Consider the following 25,307-nt stretch of genomic DNA (forward strand, 5'->3'; position numbering starts at 1 on the left):
AAACAATAAAAAAATATGTCTCAATTATAATAAGACTTTAGAGTAATCTATTATATACGTTTTATCCTTAATATCTTGAATAAACATATCAATCTTATCATAGTTAATATAAAATATTGGGTGAAAAATACTTTCTGATAAATTACATATCTTTTGCTGATTTAAATTCTTTTTTATATGTTATTATTATCAAAGCGCTTATTGGATGGCGGGAGATCTAAAAGCAATACTTATGTGCCAAAATAAGAACTATCGAACTCGAATTTTCATACATTACGTGTATCGAGGGTCAAATAACTAAGGTGTCCTTTCGCCACCAGGCGGGCGCCACGTGAAATAAGTTCAGCTACTGGCTAATGGGAGTAATGGGTAAACTGGTAAATATTAGAATTCTTTGTGTATGGTGAGCCACCTGGCGGGGTTCTCTATGGAGATGAGATCGATATCTTGTTGAGTGAACCCGCGGGACTTCATGCGCGGCAGCACGTTGTTGAGGATGTGCGAGTAGCCGTGCCCGCCGAAGTCTGCCTGGAATGTGACAAGTATACATATTACTATACAAGTCGGGAACGATCCCCAACCAGATGATGCGAGCAAGTGAAGGTAGCCCCATCCTCAACCAAACTTTGCTTGGTCGTCAGAGACCCGGTGAACAGGCAGGCAGATCATAAAAACTATGGTCTAATAGTAGAAGAGCCGGCCGCAAATTTTCTAACCGACTTGATACCACGATGAAATGCACAATGGTTTCCCATAAAAGTGATGCTAAGTCCGAATTCGATAGTCTGCCACGGCGGAACTTGCCGAAAGTACGAAAAAGAAGGCCACTTCCGGTGCGAAAAAAGGGGGCTGATTTAACCCATCTGATACCGAAATAATAGTTATGGCAGCAGTTAGAAATTTACATGTAGACACAGAAAAGCGAATTCTGCCAGTATTTTTTTGCCGGAAGTCCTTGGCAGACGCTCTCAAAGGTGGCCACCGGGACCCATAATTTAACCCATCTGATACCACGATGAAATCAATTCCTGTCGGTAGGTATGAACCCTCATTTTAGGAATATATAAGTCTGCCAGGGCTTTTCCTGCCGAAACACCTTGGCAAACGAGATTATAAGCAAGATGACCATCAATGATATACTGCTTGCGATTTTTGACAGACACGCGCCATTGAAACCTACGCGCGTCAAACACCTTCCTGCGCCGTGGCTCACGCCGGATATTAAGACACAGATGGCCAAGCGTGACCGAGCTCGCGTAAAATTTCGACAAAGCCCTTCAGATAGTAATCGTCAGAAGTATCTATCGTTACGTAACCGCTGCAATAAGGTCTGCAGGGAGTCAAAGCGTCGATACATCCACAGTTCCATTGATGAATGTCCCCCTGCTAAATTATGGAAGTTTTTAAAATCACTCGGGGTGGGCAAATCTCAATCTAGTTCATCCAGTATCCTTGATATAAATGGTATTAACCAATACTTCAGTACTTCACCAGTTACTCTAGACCCTTCCCTTAAACATTCTACCTTGTCACTTCTTGCAGCTTCTACAACCAACTCCAGCTTAGATCCTTTTGAACTCGGCTGTATTTCTGCACAAGAGACACAAGCAATCCTCAAAGCTATTAAAACGAAAGCCGTCGGTGACGATAACCTTAGTGTAGATATGCTCATGCTCGTGGCGGATTTTATTTCTCCTATCATTTCTAACATTATTAATTTCTCCCTTTCCAGTGGCACGTTTCCGGCATCCTGGAAGTATGCACATGTCATTCCTCTCCCAAAAACTTCCAATCCTGCATCTTTCTCCCAATATCGTCCTATCTCCATTCTTCCTATACTATCAAAAATTATTGAACATTTCGTTAACCGTCGCCTGCAATCCCATCTTAATAAAAATTCATTGTTTAACCCTCTCCAATCTGGGTTTCGCCCCGGGCATAGCACAGTCACCGCTTTGGTTAAAGTCACCGACGACATTCGTTTTAATATAGAGTGCAAAAAGCTAACTGTCCTTGTTTTTCTTGATTTTAGTAGTGCCTTCAACACTGTAGACTTTGACATCCTTCTAGGCACACTCAGCACTCTAAGAATCTCACAAACTTCTCTCTCGTGGTTTCATAGCTACCTTTCTGGCAGACGCCAGCGGGTCAGAGTAGATGACAAGCTGTCCGACTGGTGTGAGCTCACCGCTGGCGTCCCACAAGGAGGAGTGCTTTCTCCCCTTCTTTTCTCTATTTTTATTAATGGCATCACCGAAGCACTTACATCATCATACCATCTTTACGCAGACGATCTACAGATTTATGCAGCGGCCAGTATAGATGATCTTTCTTCATTGATTACTCAAATCAACCTTGATTTGGAATCCATACGGGACTGGGCGTGCAAATTTGGTTTGAAAATCAATGCTAGGAAGTCGCAGGCGATTGTCATTGGTAGTCCTTATTATGTAGGCAAGCTTTCGGACATGGTGGTACCCGACATTTTGTTTGATGGGACTAATATCCCTTTCTCCTCTACTGTCCGAAATTTGGGTATCACCATGGATCAGACGCTTTCTTGGTCTCCCCATGTTGCTGAGGTGAGTAAAAAAGTTTTTGGATCCCTCCACTCTCTTCGACGGCTGCAGAATTTTCTCCCTCTTCATACTAAACTGACTCTTGCCCGTTCTCTCTTGCTCCCTCTTCTGGACTATGGTGACGTTGCGTATCTGGACCTTAATGAGGAATTGCTGGATAAACTTGAGCGTTTACAAAATGTTTGCATCAAGTATATATTTGGCCTCCGTAAATATGATCACGTCTCCAACTTTCGCTCCCAGCTCGAGTGGTTACCGATCCGCCGACGCAGAGATGTGCATGTCGTGTCGTTGCTGTTCAATATACTCTTCAACCCCCGTTCCCCATCTTACCTAACGGAAAGATTTAACTATCTGGCTGAAGGAAGTGATCACCGTTTACGATCTAGCTGTAATCTCACGCTTACTATTCCGCCTAATAAGACGCGAACATATGCAAATTCTTTTACGGTGCGCGCTGTGAAGTTGTGGAACGAGTTGCCCCTGTCGCTCAGGCGGTCCCAGTCTGTGGCGTCACTCAAGGCTAATCTGAAGAAGCTTTGGCTTTCCAATCAGCGTGATCTGGTTAAGTACTAAACCTTTATTTCTACTTTAAACTTGTATATATATATATATATATATATATATATATATATATATATATATATATATATATATATATATATATATTGTATTGTATGTATGTATGCTAGTATGTATTTTATGTATTTTTATTCTATAATATTATTTATGTATTTTATGAGTTGACAATACGTTAGTTTACTTTTTCTAAATATTACTGTACATCCCGTAAGTTTGTCTATCTGACCTGACTGGAGTTTTCCTCTCATCTAATCGAAGGTTAGCTGGAAGAGATCCCTTATAGGGATAAGTTCGCCTTTGTACTTCCATTACTGTAATTTATTTTTGTAAACCTGTGTTGTGTACAATAAAGTGATTACTACTACTACTACTACTACCATCAGTTACCGTACACTAACCCATCTGATACCACCATGAAACCAATTCCAGTCGGTAGGTATGCACCCCCATTTCAGGAATATATAAGTCTGCTAAGGCTTTTCCTGCCGAAACACCTTGGCAGACGAGATTATGTTAGCAAGGTGTACATCAGTTACCCTACATTTACCCATCTCTTTCGCTATATCTAGGTTGACTGCCAATGCCTCACCTTGACTCTCAATGGCCGAAGCCCAGCGGTGTGTGAGATACACTAGAAGATCACCAGTCGAGCGACCGTGGCGAAAACCATACTGGCGGTCGCTGATCAGGTCGTGTTCTTCTAGGTATCTCAGGAGCTTTGCGTTAATTATACGCTCCATGACCTTAGAGAGAAGGGAGGTAATAGCGATAGGCCTGTAATTCGATGGGTCCGATCTATCGCCCTTTTTAGGCACAGGGTGCACAAGGGCCGTCTTCCACGAAGATGGAACATGCCGTTTGTAGCTAGAGAGTGTGAAAAGACGCGCTAACACGGGACACAACTCAGGAGCACACTGCTTAAGCACAAGAGCTGGTATGCCGTCTGGCCCGCTCGACTTATGGACGTTCAGGGATAGCAACTCCCGCCGAATATCCCTCTGCGTGAATGAGATTTCTGGCATGGAGTATAGGCACCGCGGGATGGTGGGCGGCACGGCGCTACTGTCGTCGTTCAGGGTCGAGTTCGAGGCAAAAAGAGTACCAAGTAGATCGGCTTTCTCTTTTGCACTGTGGGCCAGATCAGCTTTCCGCAGTGGTGGTAAAGACGACTGACAAAAATTTCCCTCGGCAGCTTTGGCGAGCGACCAGAACGCGCGACTCCCAGTGGGATAGCCCGCTAGTTTCTCACCAATTCTGCCGACGAAATCGTATTTAGCCCTGGCAATGGCTTTTTTACTGGACCTCGAGGCAGCGTTTAATTTGCGTTTCACATCAGAAACGTTCGGATCCTTATTAGCTACGGCCTTGGTCTTGCGACTGTAGCTTCTTTACAAGGCCGATTAAACCAAGGACGTCGCTTTGCTCCCGCAGCTATTACCGAGTTGGGAATGAAACAATCCATTCCCAGCAGTATTGTCTCGGCAACATTGGCTGCACAGGAGTCAGGATCGTCTGATGTGAAGCAGAGCTGCCTCCACGGGAACGAGGCGTAGAATTCACGCAGTCCGTCCCAATCTGCAATTATTTCGGTATCAGATGGGTTAAATTAAGAAATAGGTTTGCAAGTTATAGAGCAACGTAATCCCTCTAGTTAGTGTGCCATAGGTACTATCATTATTAATAAATCCGGGCGCCTGGCAGCTGTTCAGCGGTTCAGGGGTTTTGTGGCTCTATAAATTGCAAACCTATTTCCGTAGCTAGCTCTCCGTCTACTAGGTGTGGAGCATCCACATCCACCGATGACCACGATCCTCGGTTATCTATGAGGGAGCGACCACAGAGAGTGAGGTTGGAAAATATGGTATTTATTATTGGCAGTATGATTTTACACGTAGAACCACAAGGCTGGCTATAGTGGCTAGTCCTGTCGGTAAGTAGTTATATAGGTGTGTGTGTATTGTATTACCAGGCGGTGCTTGGTGTGTATGTCGTGCGACATAGTGCAGCGCTGGCCGCGGCCGTCGTCGAGCAGCGCGCGGAGCAGCTGGAGGCGCCGCGCGTCGCTCGGCATGTCGCTGTCGGGCGCCAGCTGGTAGTACGACACCTCGGTGCCGAACAGGTCCAGTTGGCAGTAGGTGCCGAGTTCGGCGAACGTTAGGAGCTTTTCTTCGTCTAGCAGGGTGCCTGGAAGTAAAGGTATACCTAACAATTAAGGTTGTGTGGGTCTTCAGAGTTATTACATTTGATACCTAATGCAAGGGAAGATATAAGCGTATAGAAGATCGCTGTAACGCGATAGAAGAATAGTGTCAGAGGAAGACGAATATCGTACTTAAGTATATAATAAATCTGCGCCAATGGTTTCAAAACCGAAGAACGGTCTTTAAGATCTCAGAGAAAAAAACCCAGAGATAATAGACGCACGCCAGAAAGTCCAACATTTTAATGTCTTCTAAAAAAATACTCACGGTCGAGGTGGCTCATGACGGCGCGATCAGCTTTTCCTCCGGCCTCGAGGTAGATCTGGATGATCTCGGCAGGAGCGTCGGGGTTGCGGTGGGGGTGGAAGCTCACGCCCACGCCGAGCTGTTCCACCACCTCGCCTGCCGCCACGATCGCTCGCCGTTCGAACTCTGGAACAGGATATCACATCATTTATAATAATTAAGTAGTTCAGATCATCGCGTATTATATTGAAGCGGTCTGCATCATGCGCTGCTTGTGAATATTTGGGGCAACTTTTCCATTTGCCGGAAATTTTCAGATTTTTTTTCTCAGTTATAGCAAAAAGAATAGATAGTATAGAGGGGTCCTGTCATTGTAAATTTTGTAGTCACTGTAAATTTACTGCCATCTATCGATACACGACTAAAACTTAAAATGAAAACGCATAAAGTTATCAAATAATGTATATATATGGATAAATGATTTTATTATTTTTATATCATTTTGATCCATGTTCATTCACTGATATCTATGTGTTAAAATTGTTAAATATGAAACGGTGTCGTCACGCCATCTAGCTGAGGATAGGCTAAAGGTGTGTGCGACATCTATTCGAGAATGACTTTTACTTGAATTCCGAGGCACGTTTTTTCCTTAGACTTTATACGTCTTATACGAAGTTATATATGTTTTTGGTTATAGTGAACCTGCTGCTGGGCAAAGGGCGCTTAGTTATCAGAAAGGGGGAGACTTTCTGAATAACTGGGTATAATTCTGTACCAAATGATAATGTATCTTTAGTAAGAGTGCAAACTTATCTAGCTGTCTGTCTAAGCGCAGCGAGCAGTTCAGCAGTGGACGCTTGGACCAGAAATATAGATACTGACCTCTGATAGGCCAAACGCTGGCCACCTCCCCAATGAAGCCCGCCTTGATACTCTTGTCCCCCACACACCCCTCCATCAGCTCTGCCATCATACGCTTGTACATTTCCTCAGTAGTTGCATGAAGAGAATCATCGTGCTGTGTGTCGGCGATGTAGTAGCCAGTGCCCGCGACGACGTGCACGCCGGTCTCCGTCGACACCCGCTTCAGGACCGACAGGTCGCGATCCAAGCCCTCGGCGGAGTTCTCCACGATCGTGCCTGGAGTGGGAAATTAGTCTTAGAAACGACTGTGGACTTTGGTTAAGCACAGTCTGCAGTTGTAATGGAAGGGCATACCTTACCCTAATAGCATTTTCTTGTAGGGATTTTGTTGGGCCTTTGTTTACGTATTAGTTGGGCAACCGTTATATTTGGCCGTACGATTTGCTGGAGGGCCCTCGACAAAGGCCCTCCCGAAGATTCCCAACAGAGGGCCATAAGAGTAATTTTTTCGTTGGGCCTATTTAAATAAATCATACAATTATTCAACGGTGGTGGTTTTGGTTGGGCCGTGGTTGGGCCTATGCACATTTGTTTGATGGTTGGTTAATTGTTACATTTGGCCGTACAATTTGCTGGAGGGCCCTCGACAAAGGCCCTCCCGAAGATTCCCAACAGAGGGCCATTAGAGTAATTTTTTCGTTGGGCCTATTTAAATAAATCATACAATTATTCAACGGTGGTGGTTTTGGTTGGGCCGTGGTTGGGCCTATACACATTTGTTTGATGGTTGGTTAATTGTTACATTTGGCCGTATGGCTTGCTGTAGGGCCAACTGCAAAAAAATAAAAAAGGGCAATTTTTTCGTTGTGCTTCTGTTTGCAAATTCAACAATTACCCAACGGCAAGTCAGGTAGGTCGGTAGGTAGTCGTGCACCAGGTTGAAGGCCCAACACAGCTTGTCCCACAAAGGGCCAACATTGTAACTTTAACGTTGGGCCTTGTGTAGGATTCTTACAATACTACCGTAGGTAAATAGTTGTGTAATTTATAGTGTGCCTACAGTCTAATTATGTAATGGGCTTTTGTTTACGAGTCCTACAGTTACCCTACGTTAAGTAAGTGGTTGTGTAATACGACGTTGGGCCTTTGCTGATAAATATTACAATTACACTACGGTAGGCATTGGTTGTATCCACATGAAGGCCCTAGGCTAGGCAGCAGTTGTTGTTAATCTTCTCTGTATCGTTCCAATTTTGGTATATGTACTGCCGAAGCCAGTACACTTGCTATACACTCTAATTTGTATATATACTAACCGCACTTCGAAACTTCGTAAGCGAGATTTATGTTTTTTGAGATTTAAATTGAGAAAATGTTGGTAAAATACAATTTTTTAAATTTATGTATAAATTTTATAGTTATAGCTATTAGATTTATAAGTTACTTTTAAAAAATATTATGATTATATCCGGAATAATCGAGAAAATAACTATAACTTCGATGTTTGGAGACAGTAACGCCATCTAGTGACGCCACAAGCAAACTCAACTGGTATTGTTGGGCATCAGTACCACAGCCAATGTTGGTAAATGCGATATTTGTGCTCACTGGGCCAACGAATGTTATCGTTGTTTAGCCACCGGTACCAAAATACACAAAGGCCCATTGTTAGGCGTCAGTGCCACAGCCAATTTTGGTAAATACGATATTTGTCATCATTGGGCCATCGGATGATATTTTTGACTAGCCAACGTTACCAAAATACACAAAGGCCCATTGTTGGGCATCCGTGCCACAGCCAATGTTGGTAAATGCGGTATTCGTCACCATTGGGCCAACGAATGTTATCGTTGTTTAGCGAACGGTAGCAAAATACACAAAGGCCCATTGTTGGGCCTCAATGCTACAGCCAATGTTGGTAAATGCGATATTTGTCGTCATTGGGCCATCGTATGATATCGTTGATTAGAACATAGAACATATAGAACATAGAAAAATTTTATTTAACACCACATTGAAAAATATTTACAGGCAATGCTACAAAACATTATAAGCTTAGAATTAAACTTAAATAGGCAAAAAATATTATGTTTACATGTAGATATAATTTTTTTTAAATTATGATGTTAAAAAGGAGCGAACCTCAGCATGTGTTGCAGCAGGCTTGCCTACTACAACGCTGGTTTTCAGGCCGACCCTTCGTACAATATGAATTTGCTTGCTGCTTGTCGGAAACTATGGCTAACACTATTTTAGATTGTGTAGAAGATAATATAGTTATGTGTATATATGATTGTTTGTGGATACATTTATAAGATTATACTGTATAATACTATGACATATGTGAAGGTAGGTTTAATGTTTAGGTTTAATAAATACGTTGGGTAATAAATATATATTGAGGAAATACATGAATGTAATAATATTACTATATGTATAGGTACTGAGATTAACAAAGTTGAACGGCGCATAAGTACGATTTCGACCACTACAGATACGTCGGTTTTACTCTAGTACCAGAAGGTAGCGTGCTTTGAAATTCTAGAAGTTGTTGTTTGAGTTTTAATTTAAAAGTGCCAATTGTATTTAAGTTTTTGATAGGTGGCGGTATGTTATTCCAACATTTTGTTGCTGAGTATTTAAAGCTACCTTTGAAAACGGCGAAGTGACAACGAGGCAACAACAAATCATTGCAAACTGATCTGATTCCATACAAGCTTGACCTGCTACCGCGAAATTTAAACTTATTAAACAGATACTCTGGTTTAGACGATTTAAAAACACCAAATAACAGAGATGAAAGATGCAATTCTCTGCGTAGTGACATTTTAAGAATACGCGCAGAGTTCAAATATGGCGTCACGTGCTCTCGTGGTGCGACTCCAAAGCAGTAACGTGCGCAGGCGTTTTGCACTCTTTGCACCATCCGGTCTGTACTAGCTAATAAACGGGGGCCATAAACGACATCAGCATAATCAAATTTAGAGAGTACTAATGAAGAACAAAGCTTAATTCGCAAGTCAACACTTAGGAAATCGCGAATCCGATAAAGTACTTTAAGTCTGTAAAATGTGTTCTTCACAATTTGAGCTATGTGACCTTCGAAACGCAATGACTCATCCATCAATACTCCCAAATTTCGCGCCTCCGATACACGTTCTACCACATTTCCCGAGATAATGATAATTGGTTGATGGTTTTCTACCTGTTTAATCTGTTTCTTGGAACCAAAAAACATAACTTTGGATTTACTAGGGTTTAACACTAAACAGTTTGACTCGGACCAGGCTGTAATATTCTCAAGATCTTTGTTTAATTTGTCAACGGCATAACCAGTGTCAATTGGGTCGAAAGAGATGTAAATTTGGATGTCATCAGCGTAAAGGTGAAAATTACAATTCCTAATAATACCACTGACATCAGCTGTGTAGAGAATAAAAAGGAGCGGACCTAAGATTGAGCCCTGCGGCACACCTCTGGAGACGACAGATGGCTTTGATTTTGCATATAAATTAGTATCGTTTGAGATTTGAACTACTTGCGTGCGGCCACTAAGATAACTGGCAAACCATGCGACCGTATCTGACTCAAAACCATAGTATCTCATTTTGGATAGTAATAATTGGGTGTTTATGGCATCAAAAGCACGTGAAAAATCTAAAAGTGCCATTATCGTACTATGACCCTCGTTTTGTGCTGACAGAATATTATCAACTACATCTAGGAGTGCCGTCGTCGTGCTACGAGATTTGCGAAAACCAGACTGCAGGGTTGGGAGAACTTTATTTGTTTCGAGAAATGCTGACAATTGCATGTATACCACGATTAGCCAACGTTACCAAAATAAACAAAGGCCCATTGTTGGGCATCAGTGCCACAGTCAATGTTGGTAAATGCGATATTTGTCATCATTGGGCCATTGGATGATATCGTTGATTAGCCAACGTTACCAAAATACACAAAGGCCCATTGTTGGGCATCAATGCTACAGTCAATGTTGGTAAATGCAATATTTGTCGTCATTGGGCCATCGGATGATATCGTTGGTTAGCCAACGTTACCAAAATAAACAAAGGCCCGTTGTTGGGCATCAATGCTACAGCCAATGTTGGTAAATGTGATATTTGTCGTCATTGGGCCATCGGATGATATCGTTGATTAGCCAACGTTACCAAAATAAACAAAGGCCCATTGTTGGGCATCAGTGCCACAGCCAATGTTGGTAAATGCGATTTTTGTCATCATTGGGCCATCGGATGATATCGTTGATTAGCCAACGTTACCAAAATACACAAAGGCCCATTGTTGGGCATCAATGCTACAGCCAATGTTGGTAAATGCGATATTTGTCGTCATTGGGCCATCGAATGATATCGTCGATTAGCCAACGTTACCAAAATAAACAAAGGCCCATTGTTGGGTATCAGTGCCACAGCCAATGTTGGTAAGTGCGATATTTGTCATCATTGGGCCATCGGATGATATCCTTGACTAGCGAACGTTACCAAAATACACAAAGGCCCATTGTTGGGCATCCGTGCCACAGCCAATGTTGGTAAATGCGGTATTCGTCACCATTGGGCCAACGAATGTTATCGTTGTTTATTGAACGGTAGCAAAATACACAAAGGCCCATTGTTGGGCATCACTGCCACTGCCAATGTTGGTAAATGCGATATATGTCATCATTGGGCCAACGAATATTATCGTTGTTTAGCCAACGGTACCAAAATACACAAAGGCCCATTGTTGGGCATCTGTGCCACAGCGAATGTTGGTAAATGCGATGGTGGGCCAATACAAAATTAATGTTGGCTACGGAACGAACCTCATCCCAACGTTTTCCCTACCGTTGGCACCGTGGGCCCCAACGAAAATGCTACTAGGGTATTAAGTTATTAGGGAAAGGTTTCAAAATTCAAAATGTTTAGGTTGGACTGTGCGAGAGATGATAATGAAAAGAAATCATGCATGAAATCACGAGGGAATAAGAGACATATGGAATACATGCTTTTACCGACTGCAAGTGAACGGGACAAGGGTATGATTTTTAAGAGCAGTCGGTTCCCGTGGGTATTTGTGCTGACGCGAATAATTATATGCTGCCTGGAGAAGATAGTACCTAGGTAGGTATATAAAGGAAGTTATTATAGGTAATAAACTACCCTTGCTGGTGACTGGTTATTAGTTATTCTTATTAGTAGTACCTAAGCTTAATACAAGTTCTTCAAAATTCGCAATTTTAACATACTTTAAGGCTGAAGAAATCGAGGGCATCTATAACTACAGTAAGTAAATAGGTATAATTTACAACTTAGGTATGTAAGTAGTTTCTCACCTCCCCCAGACTCCCTGAACATCTTGACATCATTGAGCACGGCCTGCACCGTGTCCTTGTCATTGAGGGTGAGGTTGTACTTGGAGGAGTAGGGGTACTGGCGCAGGTAGCCGACCGACTGCAGCGAGATGTGTTTGGCGGGGAACTTGGCGGCCAGGGCGGTGGGCGGCCGCCGGTAGAAGTGCGTGAACTCCATGGACAAGTGTTCGTGGGTGAGCGTGCGACCGAGCACCTCCGGAGACACGGCGCCCAGAACTAAAGTTAAGTCATGAATGTTAGAGACGATGTTTACTTTTAACACCACTGGATGGCGCCATTGAGAATACCATATAGGTAATAGGTACACATAAAATAAAATAAAACATAAATATGTATTTGTAAGCAAAATGCTAAGCTAACAGTTTTGCCTAAGTTTTTCTTACTTGTTGCCGGTTACATCTACATTTTGTAAGCAAGCAAGAGCGAGATGTCTTAAAAATAAGCTCAGTTTGTTTTGTCGCCAGTCCACAGTTACTCTCAATTTCTCGAATTGGCAACTGTCAAAGGTTTGCATACATGGCGCCATCATAGCTTGCCCCTTTCTCATCAATCTCATCATCATAGTTTTGCGTTCTATGAGATTTGGCTTATAGGCCATAAAATTCCAAAATAAACAAGAATTTGACACAATTTTAGGGATTGACAGGGCAAGCTATGCTGGCGCCTGGCGCCATCTGTAAAATCGACCGGCCAAGCCCATTATTAATATTTTAGATCTTATACAAACTGTCAAATAGAGCTCTGATTGCGACGGGATACATATTGGAAATTGGTATTAGATATTATACTCTCTGGTATTAGGTAAACAAAATGGTCCTTCGAACCAGATTTAAAAAAGAAAGTGAAAATATTGGTCTTAAATTAGCAGTAAATAATAATCTACAAACAACTAATAATAATTGGCTGTATAAAAACACAGGTCGTCAAAATTATTATATTTATGTATGTATATATTTAAGGGAAAAACCTTACATTCTTTCCATTTCGATAAATAATAAAGCGTTCCGAAAGAGAAACGGCGAACCTATATAAAACATAAATCACATAAATGTTGGGACATTGTTACATATTTGCCGACTCTCACAGATAAAATACAATATTTTGAGCTTAGCTTCAATACATAAGAAAATTCTATGACTTAATTAGCATTTAAAAGAACATCCTCAATCTGACTGTAGGTACCTACTGACTGACGATATCTAAGTATTTGTTTGTATTTTATCTTTCTGTCACTTAACTAATACTAAAGTAAATAGTAACAAAACTCACCGGTTTGCACACGGCCGCTCATGTTTGTAATATTGTTCTCCTATCTATCAATAATTATAACACAGTTCACTTCATAAAATTAGACGTAACTAGTAAACACACAACTGACAAACTGTTTTTTGTAACTTTAATGAATCTGTTTATATTGCTCGACGTGTTTTGTCCCCTCGATCAGCTGCGATAGATTAATATGAATCACGGATTCACGACACACGTCGATTCGCTCCGGCTGTAGAGCGAGACTGATAAGACACAATTTAATTATAGAATTCTTATTTGAATAACATCGCCCATTCATAGAGCTCCTATCGTAAAAACAGCGCAACGAGATTTTTAAAAGCCAGGGTAGGTATAGTTATACCTATACCATGGGCACCATAGCATATTGAATGAATCTAGGGCATATCGGTATGACGTATCATACCTACTTATTAGCCTTATTAGTCATTTGTTAGCATAGGAAAGGAAAGGAGTAAGCATTTGTAACAATGTAGTGGCGATATTATGCGCATATTCTGCATTGTAAAGCAATAATTAGGGCGAGCGAAGCGAGCCCTATCACTAATCGACGAACTATGCATTCTTGTGGTACACTTTACGGAAAAACTACTGCACTGTTAGGTTTGAAATTTAACATAGTAATTTAAATTCATGTCTAGATGTGTTATCAAACATAAAAATATCATTTTATAAACCTAAAAAAATAAAATAAAGTAATAACACTTGGTATTACTACTAGCGCCATCTGTTGGCAAAATGATGAATTAACATTCGTGCTAATGTTAATTATTTATTTCTCTAACAGATGGCGTTAGTAATATATAAATAAATAAATAAATATTGGACATTCTTATACAAATTGACTACTTAAGAAGGCTTGTGTTGTGGGTATTCAGACAATACGATACCTATGTGGTGTTTTCAAGTTCAATAATGTCGATGGCGCTTACGCCATTAACAACGATGAATACCAAAGTGGGTACAATTTTGGATTCAACCCACCTCGATTCACTTGGTTTGATTCCCATTTTAGCAATTATGTTTTTGTGAATACCTACTAGAACAATCAATCTTGCTGTATATTTACTGCGGAGGTCAATTTACTCGTATGTTTTGTGACGCTGACGATGTGATGATCAGTCATGTTGTGTTAGCAAACTTAAATCGGGTAATTTTCAGTTCGAGATACAGTTTTGGCGCCATTCATTTATTACGTAAGACGATTTTGGGGTGGAGGGGGGTCGAACATATCTTATTTTTTCTTACAAGGGGGTGGGAGGGGGTTTTCATAGTTCTTAAGTAAGATCACAAAGATGCGATATTTTTTTTAATTTCTATGAAATTATGACGTTTAAAATAATACTTCCACACTCTATGCTATCAAACACGGTGCAGAGTTAGCTTAAACGAGCTCAAGTACCTTTGTATAGGTACAAATAAACATTCATAAAAATATTTTTTTGAAAATAAATTATATTGGTGGCTGGACGGGGTCAGCCTATTCTTATTATTTCTTACATAGGGGAGGGAGGGGGTCAAAAGCTGGCAAAAATTGTCTTACGTAATTAATGAATGGCGCCTTTAGTGTTACTATTGCTTGGAACTGCTAAAATTATAAATAAAGATAAGCATAATTAATACAAACTTCAGTGACTTAGGGCCGATACAGACGGACTACAACCCGACTGCAACTTGTATGGGAACTGCACGCCAATCGAAACGTCGGCGTGCAGTTCAGCAAAATGACCCAGTACCCTGGCAGTACCTAGTGGAACTCAGGTTTGGTGTAACAAAGGCACATTATGGTTTGGTCATCCGACTCATCTTGATGAGCACTTAGGAGAGTAGTACCCAAGATAGAGCCGATGCCGAACCCTGGCAGTACCTAGTGGAGCTCGGGTTTGATGCAACATACATAGACACACGCTGTTTTGGATATCCGACTCGTCATGATGAAAACTGGGTAGATCAGTACTTTCAGTAGGTACCCAAGATAGCTGATGCTGAACCCTGACAGTGCCTAATGGAGCTCGGGTTTTATACAACATAGGCACACGCTGTTTTGGTCATGCAACTCATCTTGATGAGAACTTAGGAAAGTAGTACCCAAGATAGAGCTGATGCTGAACCCTGGCTGAACCTAGTGGAACTCGATCAGGTTTGATGCAACATAGACACACGCTATTTTGGACATCCGACTCGTCATGATGAGCACTTGGGAGAACAGTACCCAAGATAGAACTCATGCTGAACCCTGGCAGTACCTAGTGGAACTCAGGTTTGTTGCAACATAGGCACACGCTGTTTTGGCCATCCGACTCGTCTTGATGAGCACTTAGGAGATTAGTACCCAAGATAGAGCTGATGCTAAACCCTGGCTGTACCTAGTGGAACTCAGGTTTGGTGCAACATAGGCACACGCTGTTTTGGTCATCTGACACGTCTTAATGAGAACTTGGAAGAGCAGTACCCAAGATAGAGCTGATGCTGGACCCTGGCTGTACCTAATAGTGGAACTGTGTGTGTTAGTTTATGTGCGGAGCAGCGTGATTACCGCCAGTAGGTGTCCAGACGGGATAGTTTTTCGATCAATTGTGTGGAGTGGACGCAAAAATAAATTCAAGAACATTGGCTCGCTGACCCAACATTATGTAGGAAAGCCAGTTGGGTTCCTTACAAAAAGTACTGGGCGACCGTGTAGGATGTAATGCACTTATGAAATTGTATATTACGTGTGGATGATATTGGCAATTTTATTTTGTCGTCTGGACACGTTTTTAAAGGACAAAGTAAAAGCTGTAACAGACAGGCATACCGGACAGCAACCGGTTCGGTACGTTAAGGTAGAAAACCTCCGCGAACCCTTACAAAGCTCTGCTTTTTGCTAGTTATAACAAATTACACTTTTAGCTGACAATGTACAGTCACCACACGGGATTCTTATGCCATTTAGGGTTCTTCTTGCTAAATTGGAAATTCTATAGCGTAAGTATTGAACAACCAATTTAGCTATGCTGACCGTAGGTACCTACTTTATTGCAAGCAAACTATATACTTATAACAACACTTCAGCAAAATAACAATTAGGTAAAATCATTATGATGCGTGCCTGTGTTTAAAACCATGTAAAACTATATAAACCAGGGTAAAACGCGCGCTGGTATCACCTTAAATTCAAATAACCATAGCAACAATAAATACTTGTTTGCCAGGCGTTGTCATTGCATTATTGATCGCGCAAAAATAAACAAACTTGAATTTGGTACGTTCACAGCTAAAATGCCAATTATAGTAAAAGAGTTTACTTGGAAGCAGACTCCGACAGCTCTGAATATAACGATACCTCTCAGTCAAGGGAAGAAAGAAAAAGTAGACTTATTTGCGACTGATTCGTACATCAAGGCGCACTACAGCCCTTTTCTATTCGAGGTTTTTCTTCTTCATGACGTGAACATAGATAAAAGCAAATGTCTCGTTAAAGAAGACTTTATAATTCTCGACCTGGTGAAGAGAGAGGAGCAAGAATGGGAGCAGTTAGAGAAGGAATTAACGAAAGCAGAGAAGATGAAATTAAGGCAGGAGATTTTAGAAAAATGCCAGGAGAAAGCTAAAGAGGAATTTGAGCAGAAGAGAATTAAGAAGAGTGAAATGGACCGGTTCACAGTGCAGAAGGCTATGGAGATTGATTCTAGGCATCATGAGATAATGGATAAGAGAAGAGACGAGCAAAGGAAGATAGCCATGGATGCTCTAGAGGAATGGAGGGTAAACGCAGACGGGGAAGGGAGTAAGGGGGTCAAGATAGTACAGTTGCCCGACGATAAGGAGAACGGGGTTGTAATAGAAGAGGTGACGGATGAAAAGCCGACGCCGAAGGTAGAGCCAGAGGAAGTGAAGGTGAAGAAAGTCCCGCAACCTGCGACACCGCATCCTAAGAAACTAGTGAAGGTGAACATGCCAAAAAAGGATCTAACTGTTTTAAGCATTTTAAATAAAGTAGATCTCATGTCAGTTATTTATTTATGATATTTATGGAGCGCAGCGCACCATGGGCGTTTTGCTATCTCTACAAAGTTACAATTCCATGATTTTGTATTCAAACAGGAAATTTGTATAAACTAGAAATATAATTATGATTTGATATACATGCATACTTAAGTAGGTACCTACTCGTACTAATACCTATGTACCTATATAAGATTATCTTTTCAGCGATAGGACCGCCTGTTGCTCTGTCTCTTCTTCATTTTCTGTATTCTTTGCATTTGTATTCTGTATCGGTGTGTGCAATAGACAGTATTATTTGCATTGTACCTACTTACTTACCTAAGAAAATAATCTATAATACCTATACAATGCGTATATTACGTATATAATACCTAAGAAAATAATGTATAACATTTATCCACAGACCCCAGTGAAGTCAGAATACGTGGACAAGAAACGCGCCGAAGCGTCGAAGCGCGTGCTGCCCGCGCTACGCAGCCAGGCCAGTCTGGATATCCACCACACCCCCAGGGTGTTCCCCACACCGAGCCGCGAGTCAGCCAGGGCCGAGGAGGACGCCTGGCTGAAGAATGTGACCCTGGCACGCCGCGCCACAGGTATCCCCACTACCAGGGCAGGCTGGAGATCCACCACACCCCCAGGGTGTTCCCCACGCCGAGCCGCGAGTCAGCCACGGCCGAGGAGGACGCCTGGCTGAAGAATGTGACCCTGGCACGCCGCGCCACAGGTATCCCCACTACCAGGGCAGGCTGGCGATCCACCACACCCCCAGGGTGTTCCCCACGCCGAGCCGCGAGTCAGCCAGGGCCGAGGAGGACGCCTGGCTGAAGAATGTGACCCTGGCACGCCGCGCCACAGGTATCCCCACTACCAGGGCAGGCTGATGGAGATCATCTCCGTTTCAGTGGAAAGGCAGCCTTAACAGCAACACTCTTAACAATGAGAGCCGAAGTGCGTGCTGTCCGCGCTATGGTCAAGGCAGAGGTCAGTCTGGATGACAAGCACACACATAAATAAGACTACCCAACCCAAGAGACTCTAATAGAGATCCGCATGCTTCGTAACCTTCAGCTATCAAATAGAGGTATCTATTAAATTAAGAGAGTGATCCTACTGTATACCCAGCATAATTGCATGTGGCCGCTTTATAGTCTTTATGTATGAATCTGTTCATAATGTGCCTATGCAATTTTGCAGCACCCTACCTACCGTTATGTATGCGCTAGATGTAAAATGTTTTACCTAATACTCTTTCCAGGGTTCGTGTCAGAGGACCTGCGGCCGGAAGAGCAGGACCCAGAATGGTGCAAGAACAAAGGCGACGAGTTCTTCCGAGCCGGCAACTACCTGGGCGCCATTAGCGCCTACACGCATGGCATCTTGTTGTCGGACCGTCTGCCAAGTTTGTTCTCAAACCGCGCTGCGACCCACTTCGCGCTCGGCAACTTCAACAAATGCGTGAGTCTTCAGTAGGTAGTAGTATATATGTCTCCCGGGCGCCATCAGCGCCTGGGTACATCCACGGCTTCCTAGGTACCTACTGTCAGACTGCCTGCCGAGTCTGTTCTCCAACCGAGATGCGACTCATATTGCGCTCGGAAGCTTCAACAAATGCGTAAGCCATCAGTTGTCTCTCATTAACCCATAATTCACATTTGTCTGACGTGTCGTGACTGACGCATCAGAACGGTAATCGGTTTCATACATTTAATATGGTTGCGTCCACATTTCTCTGACGCAGCGTGCATCACAGAAATGTGAATGCGGCTTTAGTTTTACGGAATCCTACCAAAATCTCATTGTAGAGTTATTTTTCCAAAATAAACCCAAAAATTGTGTCGTCCTCATCCAGACTTGGTAATTACACCGGTCGCGGAATGTCCACCGAGTAACTTAAGTGCATTTCTAATGGAACTCTAGCTACGATACGCAGCGCATTTGTCAGATTTGGACGAACCTATTTAGAATATTTCTAGGTAAATAAGGTAAACGACTACTGTTCAACAGTCCCAGAACTGCTTGGCTCGTACGTTTACACTCACGTACTTACATTTTTTGATGGTACCTACTTACTAGTTTATTTACCTATACCTACTAGTTTATTTACCTACCTACCTAAGATGTGCAAACCTATGTACATATGTAATGTGCGACAACGGTGTGGTGAATTCCCTAGTTGGACTGACCGATCTTTAGAACTCTACCTTCTCTGTTGAACATAACTTAGATAATAGAAGAGTGCCACTTAAAACCGCCGACATATTCCAGGTGAACGACTGCTCCACAGCCCTCGAGCTGCTGGCGCCGCCGTGCGCGGCCAACCGGCGCGCGCGCGCCGCCTGCCTCGCGCGCCGCGCCGCCGGCCTCGCGCGCCTCGGCTACCTGCACAAGGCCATCGACGAGATGAAGGCGGCCTCCAACCTCATGCCCCATGATGACACGATTAAGAAGGATATTTATGATATGGAGCGCGCGTGGGAGCAGAATCCTGATGACTATTGACGTGTTTTCCTATGACCGTGCTATGTTAAGAATTTTATATTATAACACTAACTCTTCCTGTAAGCCTTGGTGTAATATTTTCTTGTTTTTTGAGGGGAAATAAATACGCCAGCGAAACGATAAATAGCAATTATATTACACTACAATACAGTCTACTCCTGCGTCTTCTTCCTGGCGAGCCCTAGGTCGGCCAGCAGCGCCGCCGGCGCCGGGTCGCGGCCGCGGAACCGCCGGAACACTTCCCCCGGCGCACACGCTCCGCCCAGCGCCAGGAACGTGTCCCGGTAGCGCGCCCCCACTGCGCGAGCATCGCCCTCCTCCTGCCACGCACTAAACACATCTGCGGCTAGCATCCGCGACCAGATGCGGCAGTAATACGCCGCTGCCCACTCCTCGGAGACTACCTTTGTGAAGGATAACGGATGGGAGTCGTATTTGTCGAACGGCAACGCGAAATGCTTCGGCCACAGTTCTTTAACCACATCACGCCAGAATATTTTACTCGAGTGCAATTCTAAATCCAAACGCGCCAAGTAAAGCTCGCGACATAAATTCGACCCGGCCATATGCTGTCGTACGCGGTGGAGGTTGTTGACTAGCTCATCCGGTAACGGTTCTTCGGTGCGATGATGTCCGCTCAGCGCTTGGATCGTGTGCGGATCGAACAGCCAGTGTGTCAGTACGTGGCCACATACTTCGGCAGCATCCCATTCGACGTTGGATAAGCCGGCCACTTCGGAATAGTTCGCTTTGGTTAGGAGGTGTCGGAGCGCGTGCCCGAACTTTTGGAATAGAACGCCCACTTCGTTGAATGTGAGGAGTGACGGACGCTCACCTACTGGAGGTTGGAAGTTAAATATGAGGGCGGATAGAGGCGAGGCTTTAGTCGAGGCACAACGATTACGGAGAGCGACATGCCAGCCCGCGTCATCGAATACGCGGATCTTCTCATGCTGACGAGCGTAAGGATCCAAGTAGAATCCGGCTACTAGCTGCCCGGATCCGTCGAACACGTCGTAGTACTTGACGTCACGGTGCCACGCCTGCACGCTCCGCTCCTCGATCTGAATGTCGAACAGCGAACGACACAGGTTAAACAAACCGCGGACGACGCGCGGTAAAGGAAAGTACTCTCTAATTTTATCTTCTTCAAAATTGTAGAGCGTTCTTTTTTGTTTTCTCTGCCAGTATGGTATATCCCAGTGCTCCAGTTTGAAGTCAAAGCCTCGTTCTTGTGCGAATTTCTGCAGCTCGTCGAGTTCGGCGTCCTGTGCGGGGCGCGCGTGCTCCAGCAAGCTGTCTAGAGTGTTGTAAACGTTCTCCGCCGAGCCGGCCATCTTAGTTTCCATGCTCATGTCCACAAACGTCTCGAAGCCGAGCAGCTTCGCCTGTTCAGTCCGCAAACCACGTATTTTCTCCAAGTGTGTACTGGTTTCCAAGTCCTTGTTGCCGTAGCCGGAGCAGCGCTGCACGTGCGCGTTCCAAGCGTTCCAGCGCAGCTCGCGGGCGTGGCAGTGCTGCATGAAGGGCTCGTACACGTGCGGCTGCAGCGTCACCTTCCACGGGCCCCTGGTCGGGTCGGGTGCCATGGCCGCAAGCAGCGTCTCCGGGAAGTCCTGGACTGTCAAACTGTCTGTGATAGTGCTGGAGAATAGACCTGTAGCCGTATTCACTTTCTCGCGGAACATATACTTCTGCTTCTGCAACTCTGCAACAACACTGTGTAGCTTTTCTAACTTCAGCCCCGTTTCATCTAGACCATTCAGTTTTCCTTCTAAAATATACTTATCTAGCAGCCTCTGTTCCTCATCTGTGAGTTTCTTCAGCTTGTTCTTCTCATTGACCGCAGCTTGGAATATAGGGACACTGTTAAACTTAGCTGACCTGGCTTTGTGCGCACGTTCATGTATGTTTCTATAGGACGCTGTGGGCATGAGAGAGCTGTTGCCGAGATACAATGTCTTCGCCATGCCCCAGGTGAGTTCGAGCTGCGCGTCGAGCTTCTCTAGAGGTTTGAAGACGTCGTCGAAGGCATTCTTGCAGGTGGGCGTGGAGTGCTCGATCTGGGTGACACCAGTCTCGTACTCGAGGCTCTGCTTGCTGATGGACGCGATGCACTTCTCGATCGTGACGTCGCTGAACTCGGGCAGCCCGTTCACCCCCAGGAGGGACGTTCTGTCGCCATCCTCGCCTATTTCTGGAATACTGAAAATATATAAATACATTTAGAAAGCACAATTTGTCATCAAGTGTGGAGAAACAAATAAATATATTTTTAAAAGTGGAAAAATTACTGTCTTGGGTGAGACTTGAACTCACGGCCTCTGGATCGATACTCCAGCGCTCTGCCATCTGAGCCACCAAGACCTCATCCATAGCCAGCAAATCTTTCCACCATATTATGGGTCAAGGGGACCCTTAGCAACATCTACCGTAAGAGTGTTACACTTCTTAAACGGCTAACGGAGTTCCAAGTCATATTGGAAATTCACCAGTGAGTTCAAGTCTCACCTAAGACAGTAATTTTTCCACTTTTAAATTTATTCTAAGCTTAATGGCATCGTTCGCAGATGTTTCTGCTTGTTAAAAATTAAAACAAATAAATATATTTTTAAAGTTTAGAAAGTCCTTTCCCTGCTTTTGATTTTTCACTCCTTAAGTGTAAAGGGGCCCACTGATTAACAGTCACTGTCAGTTAGAACAAAATTGTGACAGTTCCGAACAACTGACAGACCGATACTGTCCGGCGGATTGTTAATTGGTATTTAATCGGTGGGCCCCTTAAAAGATGTAAAAGCATCTGAAGGGATAAATTAATTGTTTTAAACCAATAAAGGGTTCAATGAATTTTATCCTTAACGTGATGGACTGATGGTTATCAAGTTTGTCAAAAACTTGTAGGTACTTCATAAAAGTCATAAGGCCCACCATACAAAATGTTCCTATTTTTAATTGTAACCTTGTTATATAAGTAAATTAGGAATTATTTGAAAAATAAATGAGGCAAAAGAAATGCTATCTTATTCGGTTCATGAAAGGTTCTAATTAGTTTGCAACAAATATGTACATTGTTGTGTACATTGAGCTTTAGTTACGACTCTTATGAGGTTAACATCCATTTCCAGTATGTCTTGTTGATCCCTCATTTTGGAGCATTGTTTCTGGAAAGGAAAGAGATGGGAAGCTTTGATCTAGAACACCGGTCTGCAACCTCTTAGCAGCCAAGGGCCACATAGTTGTTAAGGAAGTTGACTCGGGCTGCAATTTGTTAATGTGTCACTTTATCAGACATTGTTGTTTGAGAATATTCTAAATAGCCAGGGTGGCGAAAGGTTTGCGGGCCGCCTGTTGCTGACCGCTGATCTAGAAGATATACAAAACACCCATAACCCAGAAAAAATATTTCATCCATTCACACAAATAAATGGCTTTTAGATTAAAACTAGGATTCTCATTACCAGCTAGTAGCCTAGTTAGGCAGCTGTTTCACACAAAATGAAGTCTGTATAATCAGATGATTATTAATTAAACTACAAAATTGATATTAGGGTTATACCTGCCTCTAACAGGATCAGATTTTTACAAATCCTGCATGGATGCTACCTGGAAGGATTTCAAACCCCGATGGATGGAGGGTTGCCAATGTTACCATCCATATATGGTGTATATTTTTCTTTAACTCCTCAAACCCTCAATATAACTGTTACAAATGTGAACTGTTAACAGTTTTACACAACATTATCACAACACTCATGAATTTCCGAGTGTAAAAAACAAGAATCCAGACATGTAAGAGTCAGGAAAGGTTATAATTGTTATAAAAATGGCACCACTATATCAAACATAAAACCAAAAGTTAGTGCGTGTTAAAACCAAAAGGTAGTTAGTGTTTTTTTCGAGATTTTAGAGAACAAGCAAGCCAATGAAAAATGTACAAATGAATGTTTTTACAAAACAAATCAATGAAACTTACAGAACGACGTATCCCGCATTGCGCTTGTTCTGGTAGAACTGCTTCTTGGCGTGCCGAGCGATTAGTTTCGTTCGCAGAAAGGATAATGCCATATTATTAGAAACCTAAATAAAACCTCAAAAATATTATTTCATAATCCTATAATATATCGAGCCGCACCGTATAATTGACATTTCTCAATTCTCAATTGTCAAAAATAGTTTGACACATGTCAAGTAGTGTTGTGCTGCGATCATGCTGCGATCATAACGTAGTAGTAGTCAACACCGACATTGGCAAATTCACCCTGTGCAAAATTGCAGGGAGTAAGGCAGATAAAAAAAATGTAGTATAGTCTGTCAAGCCACTTCTGTCAGTAGGCACCAATGCACAGGGCAACGACGGACTCAACATAAATATGATATCAACGACTCTTCCAACAACACTATCTACAATAACTGCCATAGTCAACAAATCTCTAGAGACTGGAATATTCCCTGACGAGTGGAAAGTGGCGGTTGTGAAACCCATTCCAAAAACCCCAAATCCAAATGAATTCAAAGAACTTCGCCCAATCAGCATACTTCCAGTGTTATCAAAAGTACTGGAAAAAATTGTTTGCGTTCAAATGTCGGCGTTTCTTGAGGCAAATAACATCCTGCCAAAAAAACAGTCCGGTTTCAGAAAGCTTCGCAGCACTACCACTGCGCTTTTAGATGTGGTCGATGATGTCCTAGCTGCACAAGACGCTGGTGAGGCAACAATACTGGTGTTACTTGACTTCTCTCGCGCATTTGACACGATTGACACGACTTTACTTTTATCTAAATTAGCCTTCTATGGTTTTGACACACTGGCTCTGAAATGGTTTCATAGTTACCTTAGAGTCTGGCTACTGAAATTTTACTTAAATGTTTGGCGGGAAATTCAAAAAATCTAGGGCTGGTCACACTTTGTGTAGTAGGAATTATAGTTTTGATACTAGTGTAAGATTCATTAAAATTACTAATTATTAGAAACAGATTTAATGAAATAGAGTTGAATAATCTCGATAATTTAATAAATTTAAAAGTAACGTGATTGATAGTTGACCTTTGTAAATAGAAGGTAGTTGGAAGAAAGAATAAAAGACGACTGGCATGGCGGTTAACGGGCATTCGGTTACGGGCAGAGGTGAAGGGAGGACGATTGTGAAGTGAGGTGATTGGAGATTGAACTGTAACGGAATATTGTGATCAGGAAATATATTGCTGTTATGGAAGAAGGAATTTTTATTACAGATCAGAAGTGGTAAGTACCTACAAGTCAGTATGGTATTCCTGAATGTATTATATTATGTAGGTATTAATATTAGAACTGATTGATTTAAATCTTAATTGCCCAATTAAGTTGTTACAATAGTAACAGTGGTGTAAAATTATTATAATTATATACCTATACATATATTAGTAACACTTATATTGGTTGTTGTTTAGTTGAAATTAATTATCATTTCGTATATCCTATGTTAGGAAGTTTATGTTTAACGGGCGCTTAGAAACAAAGACACCGTTAATTTTATCAAGAACAAAATAATTGGGTAAACCCATTTCGGCCTAGTCGATCACTCGAGAGCATTATACTGCAAGTTTTCTCTTCAAGACCAACAGTTAGGTTTTTTTAGTGTTTGCTGTAATGACTATCCATAATATAATTAAAGCATTCATTACATCGCGGGTAGCGTG

General features: G+C 42.6%; 3 protein-coding genes across 4 annotated transcripts in view; 1 reads left to right on the forward strand and 2 right to left on the reverse strand.

The window, feature by feature from the left end:
* Positions 1-129: 129 nt before the first annotated feature.
* LOC134795640 (phosphotriesterase-related protein) lies at positions 130-13,315 on the reverse strand. The gene is made up of 6 exons (XM_063767539.1): positions 13,122-13,315; positions 11,814-12,068; positions 6,494-6,751; positions 5,630-5,794; positions 5,128-5,345; positions 130-528 (listed from the first exon to the last, which is right to left on the reverse strand). Exons 1-6 carry the CDS (start codon positions 13,141-13,143, stop codon positions 385-387), a joined length of 1,062 nt encoding a protein of 353 aa, XP_063623609.1. The 5' UTR covers positions 13,144-13,315; the 3' UTR covers positions 130-384.
* A 3,037-nt stretch (positions 13,316-16,352) lies between these two features.
* On the forward strand, positions 16,353-19,755 carry LOC134795730 (dynein axonemal assembly factor 4-like). Its single transcript, XM_063767680.1, has 4 exons — positions 16,353-17,069; positions 17,533-17,725; positions 18,388-18,587; positions 19,398-19,755. The coding sequence occupies exons 1-4, from the start codon at positions 16,401-16,403 to the stop codon at positions 19,629-19,631; spliced, it is 1,296 nt and encodes a 431-aa protein (XP_063623750.1). The 5' UTR covers positions 16,353-16,400; the 3' UTR covers positions 19,632-19,755.
* LOC134795660 (uncharacterized) overlaps positions 19,747-25,307 on the reverse strand; it is a 117,637-nt gene continuing 112,076 nt past the window's right edge. Inside the window, exons 2-3 of one of the 2 annotated variants that reach the window (XM_063767574.1) lie at positions 23,605-23,742; positions 19,747-21,836 (exon numbers count right to left, since the gene is read on the reverse strand). In XM_063767574.1, coding sequence (XP_063623644.1) covers positions 19,784-21,836; positions 23,605-23,696 — 2,145 coding nt within the window. In that variant the 5' untranslated portion in view covers positions 23,697-23,742 and the 3' untranslated portion in view covers positions 19,747-19,783. Of the gene's footprint in view, positions 21,837-23,604; positions 23,786-25,307 lie in introns of those variants that run through there. The other variant, XM_063767573.1, reaches the window with a different exon arrangement.

Source organism: Cydia splendana, chromosome 12, assembly GCF_910591565.1.
Source record: "Cydia splendana chromosome 12, ilCydSple1.2, whole genome shotgun sequence".
NCBI lineage: Eukaryota > Metazoa > Arthropoda > Insecta > Lepidoptera > Tortricidae > Cydia > Cydia splendana.

Coding starts and splice junctions, on each gene's coding strand:
- LOC134795640 (XM_063767539.1), bottom strand. CDS start 13,143: ATGAGCGGCCGTGTGCAAACCG. Junction 12,069..13,121: donor GAGCGGCCGTGTGCAAACCG/GTGAGTTTTGTT, acceptor ACTTAACTTTAG/TTCTGGGCGCCGTGTCTCCG. Junction 5,795..6,493: donor CAGCGTTTGGCCTATCAGAG/GTCAGTATCTAT, acceptor ATCCTGTTCCAG/AGTTCGAACGGCGAGCGATC.
- LOC134795730 (XM_063767680.1), top strand. CDS start 16,401: ATGCCAATTATAGTAAAAGAGTTTACTTGGAAGCAGACTCCGACAGCT. Junction 17,070..17,532: donor ATCCTAAGAAACTAGTGAAG/GTGAACATGCCA, acceptor ATTTATCCACAG/ACCCCAGTGAAGTCAGAATA. Junction 17,726..18,387: donor CCTGGCACGCCGCGCCACAG/GTATCCCCACTA, acceptor TACTCTTTCCAG/GGTTCGTGTCAGAGGACCTG.